The 15842-nt window shown below is 43.5% G+C and overlaps 1 protein-coding gene across 3 annotated transcripts in view; it reads left to right on the forward strand.

Annotated features, from left to right (window-relative positions):
- SLC12A3 (solute carrier family 12 member 3) overlaps nucleotides 1–15842 on the forward strand; it is a 61268-nt gene that overhangs the window by 15207 nt on the left and 30219 nt on the right. For all 3 annotated transcript variants that reach the window (XM_018555415.1, XM_018555413.1, XM_018555414.1), the window contains 6 exons: nucleotides 485–624; nucleotides 714–824; nucleotides 6370–6481; nucleotides 8800–8930; nucleotides 11628–11712; nucleotides 14058–14212. In XM_018555415.1, coding sequence (XP_018410917.1) covers nucleotides 485–624; nucleotides 714–824; nucleotides 6370–6481; nucleotides 8800–8930; nucleotides 11628–11712; nucleotides 14058–14212 — 734 coding nt within the window. The remainder of the gene's footprint in view (nucleotides 1–484; nucleotides 625–713; nucleotides 825–6369; nucleotides 6482–8799; nucleotides 8931–11627; nucleotides 11713–14057; nucleotides 14213–15842) is intronic.

Genomic DNA, 15842 nt, shown 5'->3' on the forward strand with positions numbered 1-15842 from the left:
CTTGGGGGGTTATTCACTAAAGAGCCGAAGGATCCAGCCACAGCTTCGGCTGATCCTTCGGCTCTCTTCGGCTGCCTCTGGCCTTTCGGTTCAGTCGAACCGAAGGGCTGCTGTATGGGCTATTTACAATAGCTCGTACAGCTGCCGAGCGGCTCAGCCGAGCTGAAGGCAGCTGAGCCGAGAGGCATATGCTTTGGCTCCGTTGAGCCGAAGTGACAGCGAAGCATGGAGAAAGGTCGGCTGAAGGCGACTGATCTTCATGCAAATGACAGCTGGGCGGAGCCAGCCGTGATCTCACGGCTGGCTCCGCCCAGTTGTAATGACAGATTAGCGTATTATCATTTTAAAAATAATTTTCTCATTCTTTTAACTTTTCTATTCTGCTTGGAGGTACCACAACTGCAATATTAGTTCTGGGGGGGGACTCTAAAATAAATTTACAGAATACGGTTTTCATCTTCAAATATATTTTATACAATTCTAGGTGGCACCTATTTCCTTATATCTAGAAGCCTGGGACCTGAGCTGGGAGGATCTATTGGCCTGATATTTGCATTTGCAAATGCTGTGGCCGTTGCCATGCACACAGTCGGCTTTGCAGAGACTGTGAGAGATCTGTTGCGGGTAAGACAATGAGCCTGTAAGGACTATTAGTATACAAGTAGTAATTCAAATGTATATCATACATAATACTCAGAATGTCACCCTCACAGGATTATGACTCAACCATTGTAGACCCAGTTAATGACATCCGAATTATTGGCATCATTACTGTCGTGGCACTTCTAGGAATCTCTCTGGCTGGCATGGAGTGGGAGGCAAAGGTAAAAAAAGTGGCAATTGAAATGAACATAAATCAATCCCTAACATTTTTCTGTACGATTGTCAGCAGGTGCTTTAAAAATGCCTTTTTAACAACGGTGAAACGCAACCTCTCAACTGTTTTCTATGCTTTACATTAAGGAAGAACTCCAGGAAAATGTTTTACTAAACCTTGTAGTGAGGCTACCCCTGTATTGCAAGGGTTTAAGTGCTCATTTTATGATCAAAAATAACAAAGTTATACTCACCTGCACCACCTGAAGCTCCAAGCCGGCCAGCTGTCACAACGCTCCCTTCAGCCTCTCTTTTCCTACGCTGCAGCATTGGAATCTTCCTCAACATCCTCACTTCTATACACAGTATATAGAATGTGATGATTTATGGGACCTTAGACCGCTGCAGAGGAGCAAACATATACAATACCCACTGCTCTGGCATAAGAACCTACCATTTTATCGTAAATAATTGTGAGATATATACAAAAATTTTATGTACCAGGCAGCATGCATAAAGAAACAAGCGTTATGTGGGGAAAAATAAAGTAGAGTGGTAAGGAATTAAGAGAAATTCAGAAAAGTGCAGAAGGAGAAAGAAACAGATAATAAGGGTCAGTAGGGTAGAGGGAAATAGGGGAAGGGAAAAGAGGAAAATGAAAAAAAAGAGAAAGAAACACCAGTGGTAGAAGCGCTTATTGCTTATCCTATTTAGGGCAGCCCTATAATTCCGCTGAGTGCAGTTTAATGGGTTTTTTTTTTTTATTACGGCGGAGTAAAGATTTATGTGTATATATATCAACAGAGAAGGTGGAAGATTGGAGCACTACTTAATATGAAAGTGTAATTTATGGACATCAAATGCACTTGTTTTAATAACTTTTTAAGTCTTGGGAGGAGAATTTCTTCACTTATAATTGGACATTGCAAAAAGCCTATCACAATATTTCAATTTCTTTTTTAATTAATTAGAGTATGTGTTCTATTATATATTTTTTGCACTTTTTAAAATTGCATAATCGATATACCAGATATTTGATGCACAAGATGGTTTGATGTTGTCTATTTAGGTATAGTGCAGTGCACAGGTAAACCAATATGTATGAGAAAAGAAGACTTACAGTTTGGAGGAGGCAGGAGAAGTGAACAATCTAGGACAGCATAGCTGAACTGGAAACTGAGCTGAATTGGAGAATTTTTCCAAATCAGCTATGTTGTCCTAGATTGTTCACTTCTCCTGCCTTCTCCAAACTCTTCACTCTTTGTGAATAACCCTGTTAAAAACTAAACTCCTTAAACACAGCAGTCCTAGGTACAATAATATCTATATACAAACTACCTAAATACAATCAAAATCTTACTGGATGGGTAATACCAATGAAAATACTGTATATAAACAACCAAAATAGTAATATGCAGATATCAGCAAGTGCTACTGTGTGTACAATCTTAATAATACATTAACAGGGTTATTCACAAAGCTGCAGAAAGCAGCAGAGTGAAGAACAGAGCCGAATGTCATTCGGCTATTCACTCCGGCTCAGTACGGCTGATTTCGGCCGTACATCGGCTGAGCCGAAGTGCAGAGGGACTTCGACTCAGCTGATCCAACATCTAGATCAGCTAAGCCGAAGCTCAGGCAGCTCACTCGCTGCAGTTCTCCCCTATTCTCATAAGGCCTGAATGGCAGTGAGTGTATAGCCGAATGTCACCAAGCCTCTTTGCAATGGCTCGGTCGGTTCGGAACTGCGTAAAGTCATGTGTTATCGTTGTACAGCGGATTCGGACTGGTGCATCCGACACACTCCTATAGTCTGGTTACTCTGGTGTCTACTCCTGGGGTGACCTGTAGTATTTCCTCCATTGCCATGGAACTTTATCCCAGGTCTGAGTCCCTCTTGGTGGCTGTCTTCAGTCAGTTGGGCACAATCCTTATGCAGTATTAGGTGGGTCAATATGCGACTTGGTGTTGACTCTGCATGTGGTTACAGTAAGTATCCTCACTGCCTTCCTCTATAGGATTGTTGTTTGTCCTGCCTGAATCCTGGCATCCATTGAGTTTCTGATTGAGGTGATTCTATCTGTTTTTGGTTTCCCAATTCCTTGTCAGATAAGGTGGTTCCTGTGCAGTTGCAGGCTGCTGGTGTAGCACCCTGGCCTAGTATGCTTATTTTAGCTGTTTGTTCAATGATGCATACCACCATAGATGCAAGGGGGAATGTAGTTTTAAACCATTACCTACTTTCTGATAAACACTCATACTGTTTGGTATGGAGCTTAAGTCACTTCTGCTATACCCTGTTGCTCCGCCCAAAACATCTTCGATCCTGTTCCTGTTTGGGGTGTTCTGTATTGGCAATGGGCTGTTTCTTCAATCTGTCTGTCTCACTTAGAGAATCTGTTCTGCTTTTTATCCAATTGTTGTCTTACGACTTATCTGTGCCTGCACTCAGACAGTGGCTCTTCATACTGCTCTTGTGGCGTTTTTATGGATTCTAAATGTATTTTTTTTTGTCAGACAAGCTTCTGAATGGACACCATCTTATATGGTGCAAACTCTTTCTTCTGGCAGCTGTCGGCTCTACGACTATCTGGTGCACGTATTTGCGGACCTTAATTTCCAGCACATTGCGTTTTTCTTGCTAGTTGTTTGTTTTCAGTTTGAGGTGTCGACCTTTGGGCTGTCTTCCGCTCATGGTATATTCACCAGGGTTCTGGCCTCTGTGATAGCCTTGCGGTGATCCTGTGGTGTTTTAATGTGGGATATCTGGATGACCTCCTGTTCCAGGAACTGTTGGCACCCATGGGTTGGGTGACTGCTGAGCCTCCTGGTATCAGCGCCAGATCAAATTAATCGCGTGGAATATGTTGGGATGAAACCAGTGCTGCTCAGGGATAGTTGGGATGCAATAGTGCTGTCAGTCAGGAACTGCCTAACTCTGCAAGTCTCCATGAGTATCTTGGGTCTGGTGGTGTTTCCCTTTGAGGCAGTTCCCTTGCTTAAATCCATTTCTATCCTGTGCTTGCCATTTTGTCATTATGGGGCGGCTCAATTGTGTTTGTAGCCTGACCAAGGTTTTCTCTGGACTGGTGTTTTAGGCTATCCAGCCTGGAGTTGGGGTTTTCCACTCACCTGACCTCTTGGTTTCTGCTGCTGGGAAGGGTTCTAGTTGGTACAGGAGACCTCTTCAATAGAATCTTTTCTCTTCTACATCTGGAATTTGGAGGGGTTTAGTGTTCCTACACTGCAGATCCTCCTGTTTGGGGGTTGTCTGTTCTGGATTCAGTTGAACAATGCTGCGGTTGTGGGCGCATCTTACATCCGCTAGGAACTTGGTTTCTGGTATGGCCAAGCAGTGGCAAACGTTCTATCTTGGATAGTACTTTACGTTCCAGACTTGTAAGCTGTTGGACTTCCGTGGGTAGTCTATTGGCTGACTGACTTTATTTGAATTCAGAGCCTGGATTTGGGGGTGTGGGTCCTAAGTCTAAGGCCTTCCAGGATCTGGATCTTTGGTAGGGGATGCAAGATGTGGTCTTTCGGGTCTCTGCACTCTACTAATGATCTGGATCGATTTACCCATCGGTCTTGGACCCTCTGCTGGAGGTGGCAGATGCTCTGGTGGCTTTGTGGGATTGGTACGGCCTTGTACACTTTTTTTCTCTGTACCTCCTTCCTCATCTGCTTCACAGAACTGAGATGGAGTGCTATGGTTTGATCATTACAGATCTAGGCTGGCCAAGGAGATAAGCTGCTCTGACCTGATCCTCTACCTGGTGGATGCGCTGTGGGCTTTTCATACTCTGGATCGAGGAGAGGCAGGCTCTGGATCCCATTATGCATCTGTCTCATGTAGTCATATCTGTAGCTGTCAGAATATTGATATGTCTTATGGGTTTTGTGGTTGCAGCAGATGGGGGGCTTGAGTTAGGTGGAAGACCAGAGTCACCTTGCCTGTGCAAGATATGTACTTTTCCCTTTGCAACATGGATGACTGCTTTTCCTATTGCGAGGGATGTAGCTTCTCCAAAACATACACAATGGAGGGTACTCTTTCACCTGTTTACTGTTAGATCTGTATAATATTTTGCATCTGTCTGCTTGCTGGGATGCTTCCCTGAGCTTCTGTTCATTTGCTGGGAAGCTGGTCTTTCTTCCTTTGATAGGTTGTGTGGATGCAACCTATGTAGTACAACCATCTGTAACTTGTTGGGCTGCATATTTGTCTTGTGGGTTTTTTATCTTCTATAGGGATAATGCCTTAATCTTTGGTGCTACAGCTCTGTGTGGCGTGTTTTATGAGCTAGTGGTTTTGTCCTCTCTGGTCAAATGCAGGGATGCTGAGGCCCAGACTGGCTTTCCTTATGGGGTTTGGCTTTTGCCTCTGCCGGGGTTTGCATCCCATGTGTTTCTGTGTCACATCAGGGTCTCAGAAGGGTCTTTATTTCTATGTTGCCTAGCTAGTTAATTCTGTGCAGGTTACCCTGCAGTCTATGCATGTGCAAAGTCTGGCTGAGTTCTCTACCGTGGCCTCTGGGCTCCTAGGTTTTTTATGCAGGGGGATCTGACCATTACTGGTTGCTCTGTCAGGGCATATGTTTTTGGTATTTCCCACCCCTGGGTGGACACTGCTTTGGGGCACTCAAGGTCTCAGCTGTGTCCTTCAATTAACAGAAAATAGGATTGTACTCACTGTAAAATCCTTTTCTCTGCATTAATGGAAGGACACAGCACCCTCCCCTCTGGTTGTTTTGTCATTGACCATTTATTTTCTTTGTACTGCTTGTGACTAAATAAGCTGCCTTTAGTAGTTAGGCGGTTTGGCCACCATCAAGGACTGCCCCAAGGTTGTGCTTTTGGTTTTTTTTTACCTAGTGTCCTACTCCTGGAGGTGGTGCTATAACCCAATGGTGAGGGATTTAGGGTCTCGACTGTGCCCTTCAATGAATACAGAGAAAAGGATTTTAGGTACAAAAATCCTATTTTTCCAACTTATGGTATAAAACCTCACTCCTCTGCCTCTGGATTCTTATATCCCCCTTAAATGTTCCGCATAAATGTAATAAAATAAGAAAAGGAAGACTCTCCATAGTACAAAACCATTCAAGTTATTAAATAATTAAATGCACACTTACAATTTGCAGTGATGTTTGCTATCACTAGCTGATGTTCTAGATTTCCTCCTTCTCCGCTGGTGTCTCTCCGCTGGAGTCTTGTGGGCACTCCTTAAAGTTTCTCCAATTTTTTTTTTATCAGACTCAAATCAGTTCTAAATGATGGATTGATAAGTAATGATACAATACGTGCCTTTTATGTGACCATACATTACAATCATTTGGCTGACACAAATGTATCTCTACTGTAATATTTCACACTTGTAAACAGAAAAATGTGATGCAACTGGGTTGTACAGTATGTCCAGTTTTGCAAATGTTTCATTTTAAATATAAAAAAACCCCAATAAAACTGTTTTAAAAACAAAACAGTGCAATAATACTATTACGCTACACACCCCTCTTCAGTGTGGTTTATTTTTATGTTCTTATTCTCCAGGCTCAGATACTTTTTTTCATTGTCATCATGATTTCATTTGCAAACTACCTAGTTGGGACGGTCATTCCTGCCACAGAAGAAAAGAAGGCAAAAGGCTTCTTCGGCTATCGAGGTGAGTGATGGGAGGGTCAGAACATTATGTTTTCATATCGGTAGAGAACTGAAGTGCTGATTAGTGGCAGGGGTTACTTAGTAATGTGTTATTAAAGTAACACAAAAATGACATGGATGGATAATGTCAGCAAGCAGGCCCAGGATGCAACCATATTTTATATTACTGACAACCGACTACTTCTTACCAGTGCCTGTTATACCAGTGATTAACCATATCATGTGTCTTGTTAGCAGGTAGCATGTTATAGATGAGTGGCCAAAAGAATTATATTTGCTGAATTTAGAATGCAGAGAATTTATTGCCTTATAGAGCGACAAGATCCTAGGAATATATGCCTTAATTCAAAGGAACACCAATGTTTCTGAACCTTACGATGAACCTTCTTCAAGGTGCAGACATTCCTAGATCAAGGTGTAACAATCAAAGATTTAAAAAAAAATGTTTTTTAAATATTTTGCAGCTTATTCCTTAGATGTGGTAGCTGCATTTGTTTTCTTTTTTTTCCAGAAATATTTCTCTTAAAGTAGTATTAAGGTCTGGGCATTTATTACCTTAATGCATTCTCTGCATTAGGGTAAAAACGGCCCTGCACCTTTTTTCTCCCCCGGTCCCCTCCACACTTACCTGTCAGCTGTGCTCGTCCCCGCCGCCGGTCCAGAAGCAATCCTCCGTTCCCCGAACTTCCGGGTTGCGGGGTAAGATACTGATGGCAGAGGAGCTATAGGCTCCTTCTGCCATCAATCAAAGAGGGAAGGACTGTGTGTGTCTATGGACGCACACAGCCACTGCAGAAATGACCGGGGACGAGTGCAGACGGGTGCCTCCAATAAAACAATGGTGGCACCTGTCCCCGCCGCCGGTCCCGAAGCGATCCTCCGTTCCCTGAACTTCTGGGTTGCGGGGGGAGGATACTGATGGCAGAGGAGCCATCGGCTCCTTCTGCCATCAATCAAAGAGGGAAGGGGCGTGGCCTGCCACAGGGCTGTGTATGTCTATGGACGCACACAGCCACTGCGGAAATGACCGGGCACGAGCACGCACGGGTGCCTCCATTAAAACGATGGTGGCAGGGGGCGGGGGAAGGGCGCTGCGGGGAGCCACTAGAAAACGAGGAATTAGAAACTTTTAAAGAAAAAAAGCAACAGCCTCCAGCAAAGGAGGGTCTCCTTAAAGGAGAAATGAAAACAAAATGCTTTAATATCACTTTAAGGTTCATCTGGTGATCCTGCTAGTTATACATTTCCAGACCTAGACTGACAAAGCTTACTCACTTACCTTATCTGTAGAGGAGCAGTGTTGTCATCCTAGGACAGGAATTGTGTTAAGGTTGCATAATACATCCGTCTTTCCTCATCTCCATAACATTAGGGAGAGGTGTTCTATAGTTCAAGGAGGGACCTTGGCAGGGCTAAAAACACTGCTTGAAATAACACTGCAGAGTTTACAGAAACATACCAGCTCACTGGGTTTCTGGCAGAATCCACAGGTATTTTTTGCACTTATTGAAAAGATATAACAAAAATAATTTATTGGAAAATGTAACAGAGTGTGAAGTAGCCGTTGTTAGGGTTTACTTACACTAAACCACCACCAATCAAAATATTTGAAGAGGGTAAAGCTCAGGTAGGTGTTAGAGAATGAGCCCTATAAGTAGTATACACAAGGTGTATGGATCTAAATGTTTTTAGCAGTTAGCACAGTGTATGGCCCCATTTACACCTGAGCGTAGCAGAAATGTGTATTTATTTTCTGTGTTTGCCGAGCATCCCTCTTGATTTCAATGGGTTCCTGCATGTATAAAAAAACGTGGAAAAGTAGTGCTTATAGCAAAATCTGCCACATGAGTTCCGCTTTTTTTGCTCAGTGTTCTTGCGCATTTAAACATGCACAAACGTGGGGGGGGGGGTTGAACGCACATCTACCCAGCTATGTTTGGGGTGCCAATAACTGGTAATGGCACAGCAATCGCGCTTCATATTTTTTATGCATTTTGTGAATGCGTGTCAAAGTGCGCATTTATGTGCGAGTTTGCCACGTGTTCACCAAACGCTCAGGTGTGAACAGGGACTTGGGCATGAAAAGTAATTTCTTAAGAGAAAAGGGAACACATGGGTCACAGAGATTTTTAGTTGGGTGACTGTTAAAAATTCTTATCATTTGAATGATAACCTTACATGATTGTCTTTGAATCTGTAAAATCGTGGCTACATATTGCTGCCATTGATTCCCTAATCTACATTTTTTTTTATATCTACCTTGATGTGTTGAGAAATAAAATACACAGTTGCATACATTTCAATTTCTTTTGTTTATAGCTGATATTTTTGCTGAGAACTTTGTGCCGGAGTGGAGAGGACAAGATGGCTCCTTCTTTGGAATGTTCTCCATCTTCTTCCCATCAGCTACTGGAATCCTGGCTGGAGCCAACATCTCTGGAGACTTGAAGGTCTCTACTATATTAAATGAAAGTAGAATTAGTTACAGTAGGATATAGCTGGGGCTGTACTTTCCATATGACAATCTAGACGAGTGCCTAGGGCAGGATGCAGCATGAAGTCTTAACATTTACAAATTGTGATAAACTTTTCTTATTAATTTTCCTCAGGCAGGGATGTTGAGAGTCAAAAGTTTCTTTAGAGTTCTGGAAACCTGAAACCCTCTCTCCTTTCTCTTGTTTAGTTGTCTGTATGGTTAAAAAGTAGTCCTTCTCATCAAACAAATAATTTGCTGCATGCATTCTAAATTTAGTTTTGTTCCGAATTGAAATTCATACAAATCTCTGTAAATTCAGACATTCAGATGCATCCAAATTTCCGAATGACAGAAATAACGAATCTGAAGGAATCCGAATGTTTGATAACGAGATTTGGATACATCCGAAATTCATTCGGAAAGGAAACACAACAAGCGGGAGAGCTGTCATTTACCACTCTCTGGCTTCTCTGCACTTGTATCTCAAATGAAAACAAAGTAACACAATATTGTTACAAAATGTAAATGATGAAAGAAGCTGAGAGATCTGTGTTACTCTGTAACAGCTTTCTCTTTCAGGTCCACTCCTCTGGGACTGATAGAAGGCAGTGGGCGGAGCAATAGCCAGCTTGCGATTGCACTTTGAAATAGCCAGTAGCTGAATGGCTGCCTCCCACTGCCTTCTATCATTTTTGTGACGTTGGGATTACCTCTTTAAATTCGTACCAGACCTATAGGGTCTGGTATTAATTGCCGGGGAACGGCACAGTGTTTTGTTGTTTTTTTTTACATCGGGGGTCCCAAATAGCATTCCTGCCAGACCTAAAGGGTCTGGCATGAATTGGGGAGTCAGAAATTAAAAAGAAACAAAGTAAACCTGTAATGTCACTTTTCTGCAACGGATTTTAGTTGGTAATGAAATTCTGATTCATCCGAAATCCAAATGCTGAAACGAATTGACTTTCAGACCCGAATCAAAACGAAACGAAACTCATTTTTTGCCAACTTACATATCTAATCCATTCTATCATAGTTTTTACCCAAATAATCATGTGACACAAAGAAGGTAACGTACAAAGGGGCATCACCATTCATTTTCTTGTTATATTATTTAGTTAAGCTTTACAAAGCTTAGTAGGTTATAGGGTGTACTTATACAAACATCGTAGTATAACAACTATGCTTATCAATGTTAAAATTGACAAGTACCCCTTACTCATTCACAAGGGAGGGGCAGCATCTGGGTGCCCCCTTTATTATATAGGGCAGCCCGATGCAAATAAGCCCCCTGCCCACAGACCCCCACAATCAACGGGTCAGAGCTTGTGGGGAAGAGGCCCTTGTCCCCATCAGCATAGGGACAAGGTGCTTTTCCAGGGGGACCCTGGAAACCTGGTATGGCAGGGAGGGGGGCCGCTTGCTCGCCCCCCCCCCCCCTCCTTTCCTGCCCTGCTAGGTGGCCTGTGCTCGGATTAAGGGTCTGGTTGGGAATTTAATGGGGGGACCCAACTTTTTTTACCCCATTTTTGGGAGTGGGGTTCCTCAAAATTTCTACCAGACCTAAAGGGCCTGGTAGGATTTTGGATGCACTTTTTTTTTACTTTTAAACTGGGGGTCCCTACTATCATTCCTACCAGACATAAGCGGTCTGGTATGGATGGAGAGGGGGAACCCAAGCTGTTTTTTTTTCTCTTTTGTGTACATAATTTTTTTTGCCGTTCAGCGGCATTCGGCTATTCACTCACTGCTGTTCAGCCTCTATGAGAAAAGGGGCGAACAGAAGCGAGTGAACTGCCAGAGGTTCGGCACAGCCGATCCAGATGTTGGATTGGCTGAGTCAAACGGGTTATTCACTTCGGTTCAGCATGTTCGGCTGAAGCGAAGTGGAGCCAAAGCAAGACAATGTAGGGCTGATTTCAGCCGTATAGGGCCGAAGTGAATAGCCGAACGACGTTCGGCTCACTTCACTTCGACTCGGTTATTCACTTGGCAGCTTAGTGAATAACCCCCTTAGATTCTGCAGAAGCTTGCATCTCACAGGGAAATGGGGAATGTGAGGTGGCTTAGGAGGATTGATTAAAAGGTAAAATGGCAGTTCAGTTTTATAAAACAGTTTCCTGGTTCACATTGCATAATGGTAAGGAGCTAGAGCATGTGAGTCAGCTTCCAAGGATTATTTGACGGATAAATGGTGTTTCTTTTATAAAGCAGCTTGCTGGTGCACATGTCATAACATGAACTGCCATCACAATAAGAAAAGAAGACCTTTTTGATCATTATCATACAGGATTTATATAGCGCCAACAGTTTGCACAGCGCTTTACAAAATAAAGGAAGACAGTACAGTTACAATACAATTTAAGACAAGATGGTTAGCATGGCCATGTTTGTGAGAGCTTACAATCTAAACGTGTACTTTAAATACTTGACTTACCAAGGACTGACTTCAAAAAAGTTTATGAAAACACTAGGGAATGGTATGTGTAATGTCTATAGAGAGACTGTCCATTCAAGGATCTGCTTATGGTTGTGGATGCTAAAATGCATACCTGGCACATTAACATATTTCACACATTTATGTTACTGAGTTGATAACACTTGCCAGCACTCCATTGATCATGGTGGCCATACTAAAACTAACTTCAGATGCTTCTTTATTTTGTTTAACCAGGATCCAGCTGTGGCTATCCCCAAAGGTACCCTGATGTCCATTTTCTGGACCACGGTGTCCTATCTAATCATTTCTGCAACTATTGGTATGATGTTTTTAATATAAATCCTTACTTTATAGTATACAGGTGGTGTTTGATGTACTAAACACACTACAAGAAATGTACACATTCAGGGCTACTGTTTGAGCATGCACATTACCTTCATGGTTGTGTAACGGTTTTATTTTGCAAACAAAATGGCAGCTGGGGTAATGCTTATTTGCGTCTTTGCTTTTAAAAACGCGCTTTTCTCCCTGCATAAAGATGTCTATGGGACCAAAACCATGGGGCATCTGCCTGAAAAGTAGCTCCTGCATCTTTTCGGGCAACGAGCGTTTTCTTACATACGACGCAACGCTAAGGTGTGAGCAGTTGCCATTAAGTTACATGAAAATGTGTGTTTTGAGCGTTTTCGCGCAACTAGGTCCACGTGTAAAAGCGCTCAGGTGGGAACTAGGCCTTATAGATCATTCTGTGTTTTCTACAGATAATAGCAGCAGCAGCTTTTCCTGCTCCTCTTGTAACTGAACCTCCATACAAGGGTAGCCTGGTAACCATGTAAAAAGAGCCACTGAGCTCTACCTGCTGGCTGGAAATATTAAATAGATTCGGGGTTCTATTCACAAAGCTGCCGAAGGATCTAGCTGTAGCTTCAGCCCCAGGAACCCTATCGGTTCAGTAGAACCGAAGGGCTGCTGTATGGGCTATTCACTATAGCGCGTACAGCTCCCGCAGTCTACCGATCGGCTCAGTCGAGCTGAAGGCATATGCCTCGGCTTGACTGAGCCGAGGTGAAAGGCGAAGCTGGCCGGCCATTGGCCAGCAGATAGCCTGCTACTCACAGCTAGGCGGGGCCAGCTGTCATCTCACGGCTGGCTCAGGCCACTTGCAGAGACAGATCAGCGCCCCTGGTTACCAGGTAACCAGGGACGCTGATCTGTCATTACTCTCCCAGACGCTCTGGGAGTCTCCCGCTATTAGATAGCTACTCCCGGCCGCCCAGGAAAGAAACACTTTCTCCTGGAAAGGTCTACTCTGCTCGATCGAGCAGAGTAAACCTTTCCCTGCTCTGTTGTTTTTTGTTTTTTTCTTCTGACATCGGAGCCGCCAGCCGCCGTCAGTCAGAAAAAAAAACCCAGCATAGGAATGCATAGCTAGATTCCTATTCGCTATTTCTCTTTGCAATAGCAAACTAGCTATTGCACCCGCCCACTGCTGCTGTCAATCAGCAGAGGGGACCTGAAGTTCTCCATCAGGCCCTTTTCTAGTGATTGACAGCAGCAGAGGGCGGGTGTAATAGCCAGCTTGCTATTGGATATTGCAATTTAAAATAGCCAATAGGAATCTAGCTATGCATTCCTAATGCTGATTTTTTTTAAATTTTTTTTTATTCTGATGGCAGCAGCTGTCGGAATACTAAAAAAAAAAAAACTTGCAGATAGCTAAGAAGCTATTGCTTCCTCTGCTATCTGCCATCATTTCAGGGGGGTGCTCTCTCCCCCCTGCATTACAATGAGAGCTTAGCAGAGGGGGAGGTGATATGAAAGCAGACTCTGCTGAGCTCTCATGGTACTGACAGTTCAGCCTCCCCTGGTTACTTGGAAACCAGGGGAGGCTGATCTGTCAGTACCATGGGAACTCAGCAGAGTCGCCTTTCATATCATCTCCGGCTCTGCTAATTGTTTTCTTTTTTCTACTTTTTTTAAACTGGTTTTCTATTCTGCTCGGGACCACAGAGGTATCGAGCAGAATAGCCGAGCCGAATGCCGCTCAGCTATTCACTCACTGCTGTTCGGCATCTATGAGAATAGGCCAAACAGCAGTGAGTAGCCTGCCGGAGGTTCGGCTCAGCCAATCCAGATGTTGGATCGGCTGAGTCGAACTCCTTCTGCACTTTGGGTCGGCCGAACATGCTGGGCATGTTCGGCCGACCCGAAGTCAGCCGCAGCAAGCCGATGTACGGCCGATTTCAGTCAGTGTACGGCTGATTTCAGTCAGTGTACGGCTGAAATCAGCCGTACAAGCCTGAAGTGAATAGCTGTACAGCGTTCGGCTCACTTCACTTCGGGTTGGTTGTCCACACGCCTGCCCCCGGCAGCATTGTGAATAACCCCCTCAGTATTTAAAAAATTCTTATTTTTTTTGGCCTGAAAATAATAAAGTGTATAAATTATGAAACACTTTAAATTACCTATAAATGGGCAAGCTCATTCGACACTTGAGGCATTGAGTGTGGAGAAAAGTGTATTGGTCAGGTCGGATTATTTTGACAGACTATTGTTCTCACATAGACGTGCCGACTCTTAATTTATAGTGAAATTGTTTTAGTGGAAAACCAAATGTAATCTCCAATGACCATAATATCACAAGAAATCTTTTTTTTTTTGCAGGCTCCTGTGTAGTTCGAAATGCATCTGGAAATGTGAATGACACATTTATAGATGGAGCCACAAATTGTGTTGGGCTGGCATGTGGATATGGGATGAACTTCACTGACTGTACTTTAAAACAGAACTGTAAATACGGACTTACAAATCAATACCAGGTAACTACTGAATGTTATCCACAAGGTCCATACACAGTACATAATACAGCAGACATTTACACATCGTCAGGCTACTCACTCCAAAAACAGTATTTGTTTTTAGACTGATGCTGTTCGTATTCTTGTTACATTAGAACCTCAATCCAATGGAAAGAACAGCATATTGTTTTAGAATTAGGAGCTGTTGGATGTTAACATGAACACAATTGAAAGAGAACTAAAGCCAAACCATTTTTGGCTTTACTTCTCTTTTTTATCACAGCAGTACTTTCACTAATGTACTCCTGTGACCCAGAATTAGCATATAGCAGGCTACTGCTCACCAAATGCTGACAGCACATAGGAGGAAGAGGACCCGTGATATCACTAAATGAACTGAAGATAGCCTGAAAAAGGTAGGTATCGTATTTGCCGGCGTATAAGACGACTTTTTATACTTAAAAACATCCCCCGAAAATCGGGGGTCGTCTTATACGCCAGGTATACAATCTAATTTGTCAGCCCGCTGGAAGTGCGGTAATACTGTATGTACGGTAGCTTCAGCTACATACAATATACCACGCTGAGCCAATCATGGTGAGCGATGTACACAACCTCTGCCAAGCCGAGCAGGCTTTGTACTCATTAATAGAATACATCGCTCGCCGGGATTGGCTCAGCGCGGTATACTGTATGTAGCCGAAGCTACCGTACATACAGTATTACCGCACTTCCAGCGGGCTGACAAATTAGATTGTATACCTGGCGTATAAGACGACCCCCGATTTTCGGGGGATGTTTTTAAGTATAAAAAGTCGTCTTATACGCCGGCAAATACGGTATTAAGAATTTCTTTTAATAAGGGTGCAGGAGCTACTCCAAAGGCTCTGGGGCAGCAAACAGGTGGAAAGGGCATGAAATTGTATGTTCCTCCAAACATTAAGAATCCATATACATGTTTGGTTATTCATATACTTGCTTAGTAAATGTTGCCTGTGACTAGGGATGCACCGATACCCGTTTCCTTGCTCAGTAAAGCCGGTAAGCCGGCTTTCCAGCCAGCCAGCCAGCCAGCCAGAATGGAGGTGGCATGTTCGGCTAGCTCAATGCTAATTGGCCGGAAAGCCGGCTTCCCAGCCAATCAGCATCAGGCTGGCTTCCTGGCCAATCAGGAAACTGGGAGGCATGTCATTACTCACCGCCGGGTGAGTTACATTAGAGTTATATACATTACATTACCTTCCGTTCCTGATTGCACGTGAAGCTGGCTCAATGTTCCCCTATGGCACTAGGTTCCGTTATCAGGGAAGGTATCGGAGCATTTGGGTGAGTACGAGTACTCGCCAAAATACTTTGTATCGGCACCGATGCTAGTATCGGTATGGTGTATCCCTACTTGTGATGTTGCTATTTGTGTGTTGCTGCTAAATACCTGGTGAGTCTGCCAGTTCCCATTTGTTCCATTTGCAAAATGACCACACCAAGCTTCGAAGCAGATCCGCGCTGTCGTGGTCAGTTTTCATTCCCAGAGTCACTTCTCATAGCTGGACGCATGTCTATGTATTATACAGACAGGCTGTGTGTTATGTCACACACAGTAGGGAAGTGTTAGCAATGAATGCGCCAGATAGTGGTTTTGTGGCCACTCCCC

Source organism: Nanorana parkeri, unplaced genomic scaffold, assembly GCF_000935625.1.
Source record: "Nanorana parkeri isolate BGI_ZX_2015 unplaced genomic scaffold, ASM93562v1 scaffold195, whole genome shotgun sequence".
In the NCBI taxonomy this organism is placed as follows: domain Eukaryota; kingdom Metazoa; phylum Chordata; class Amphibia; order Anura; family Dicroglossidae; genus Nanorana; species Nanorana parkeri.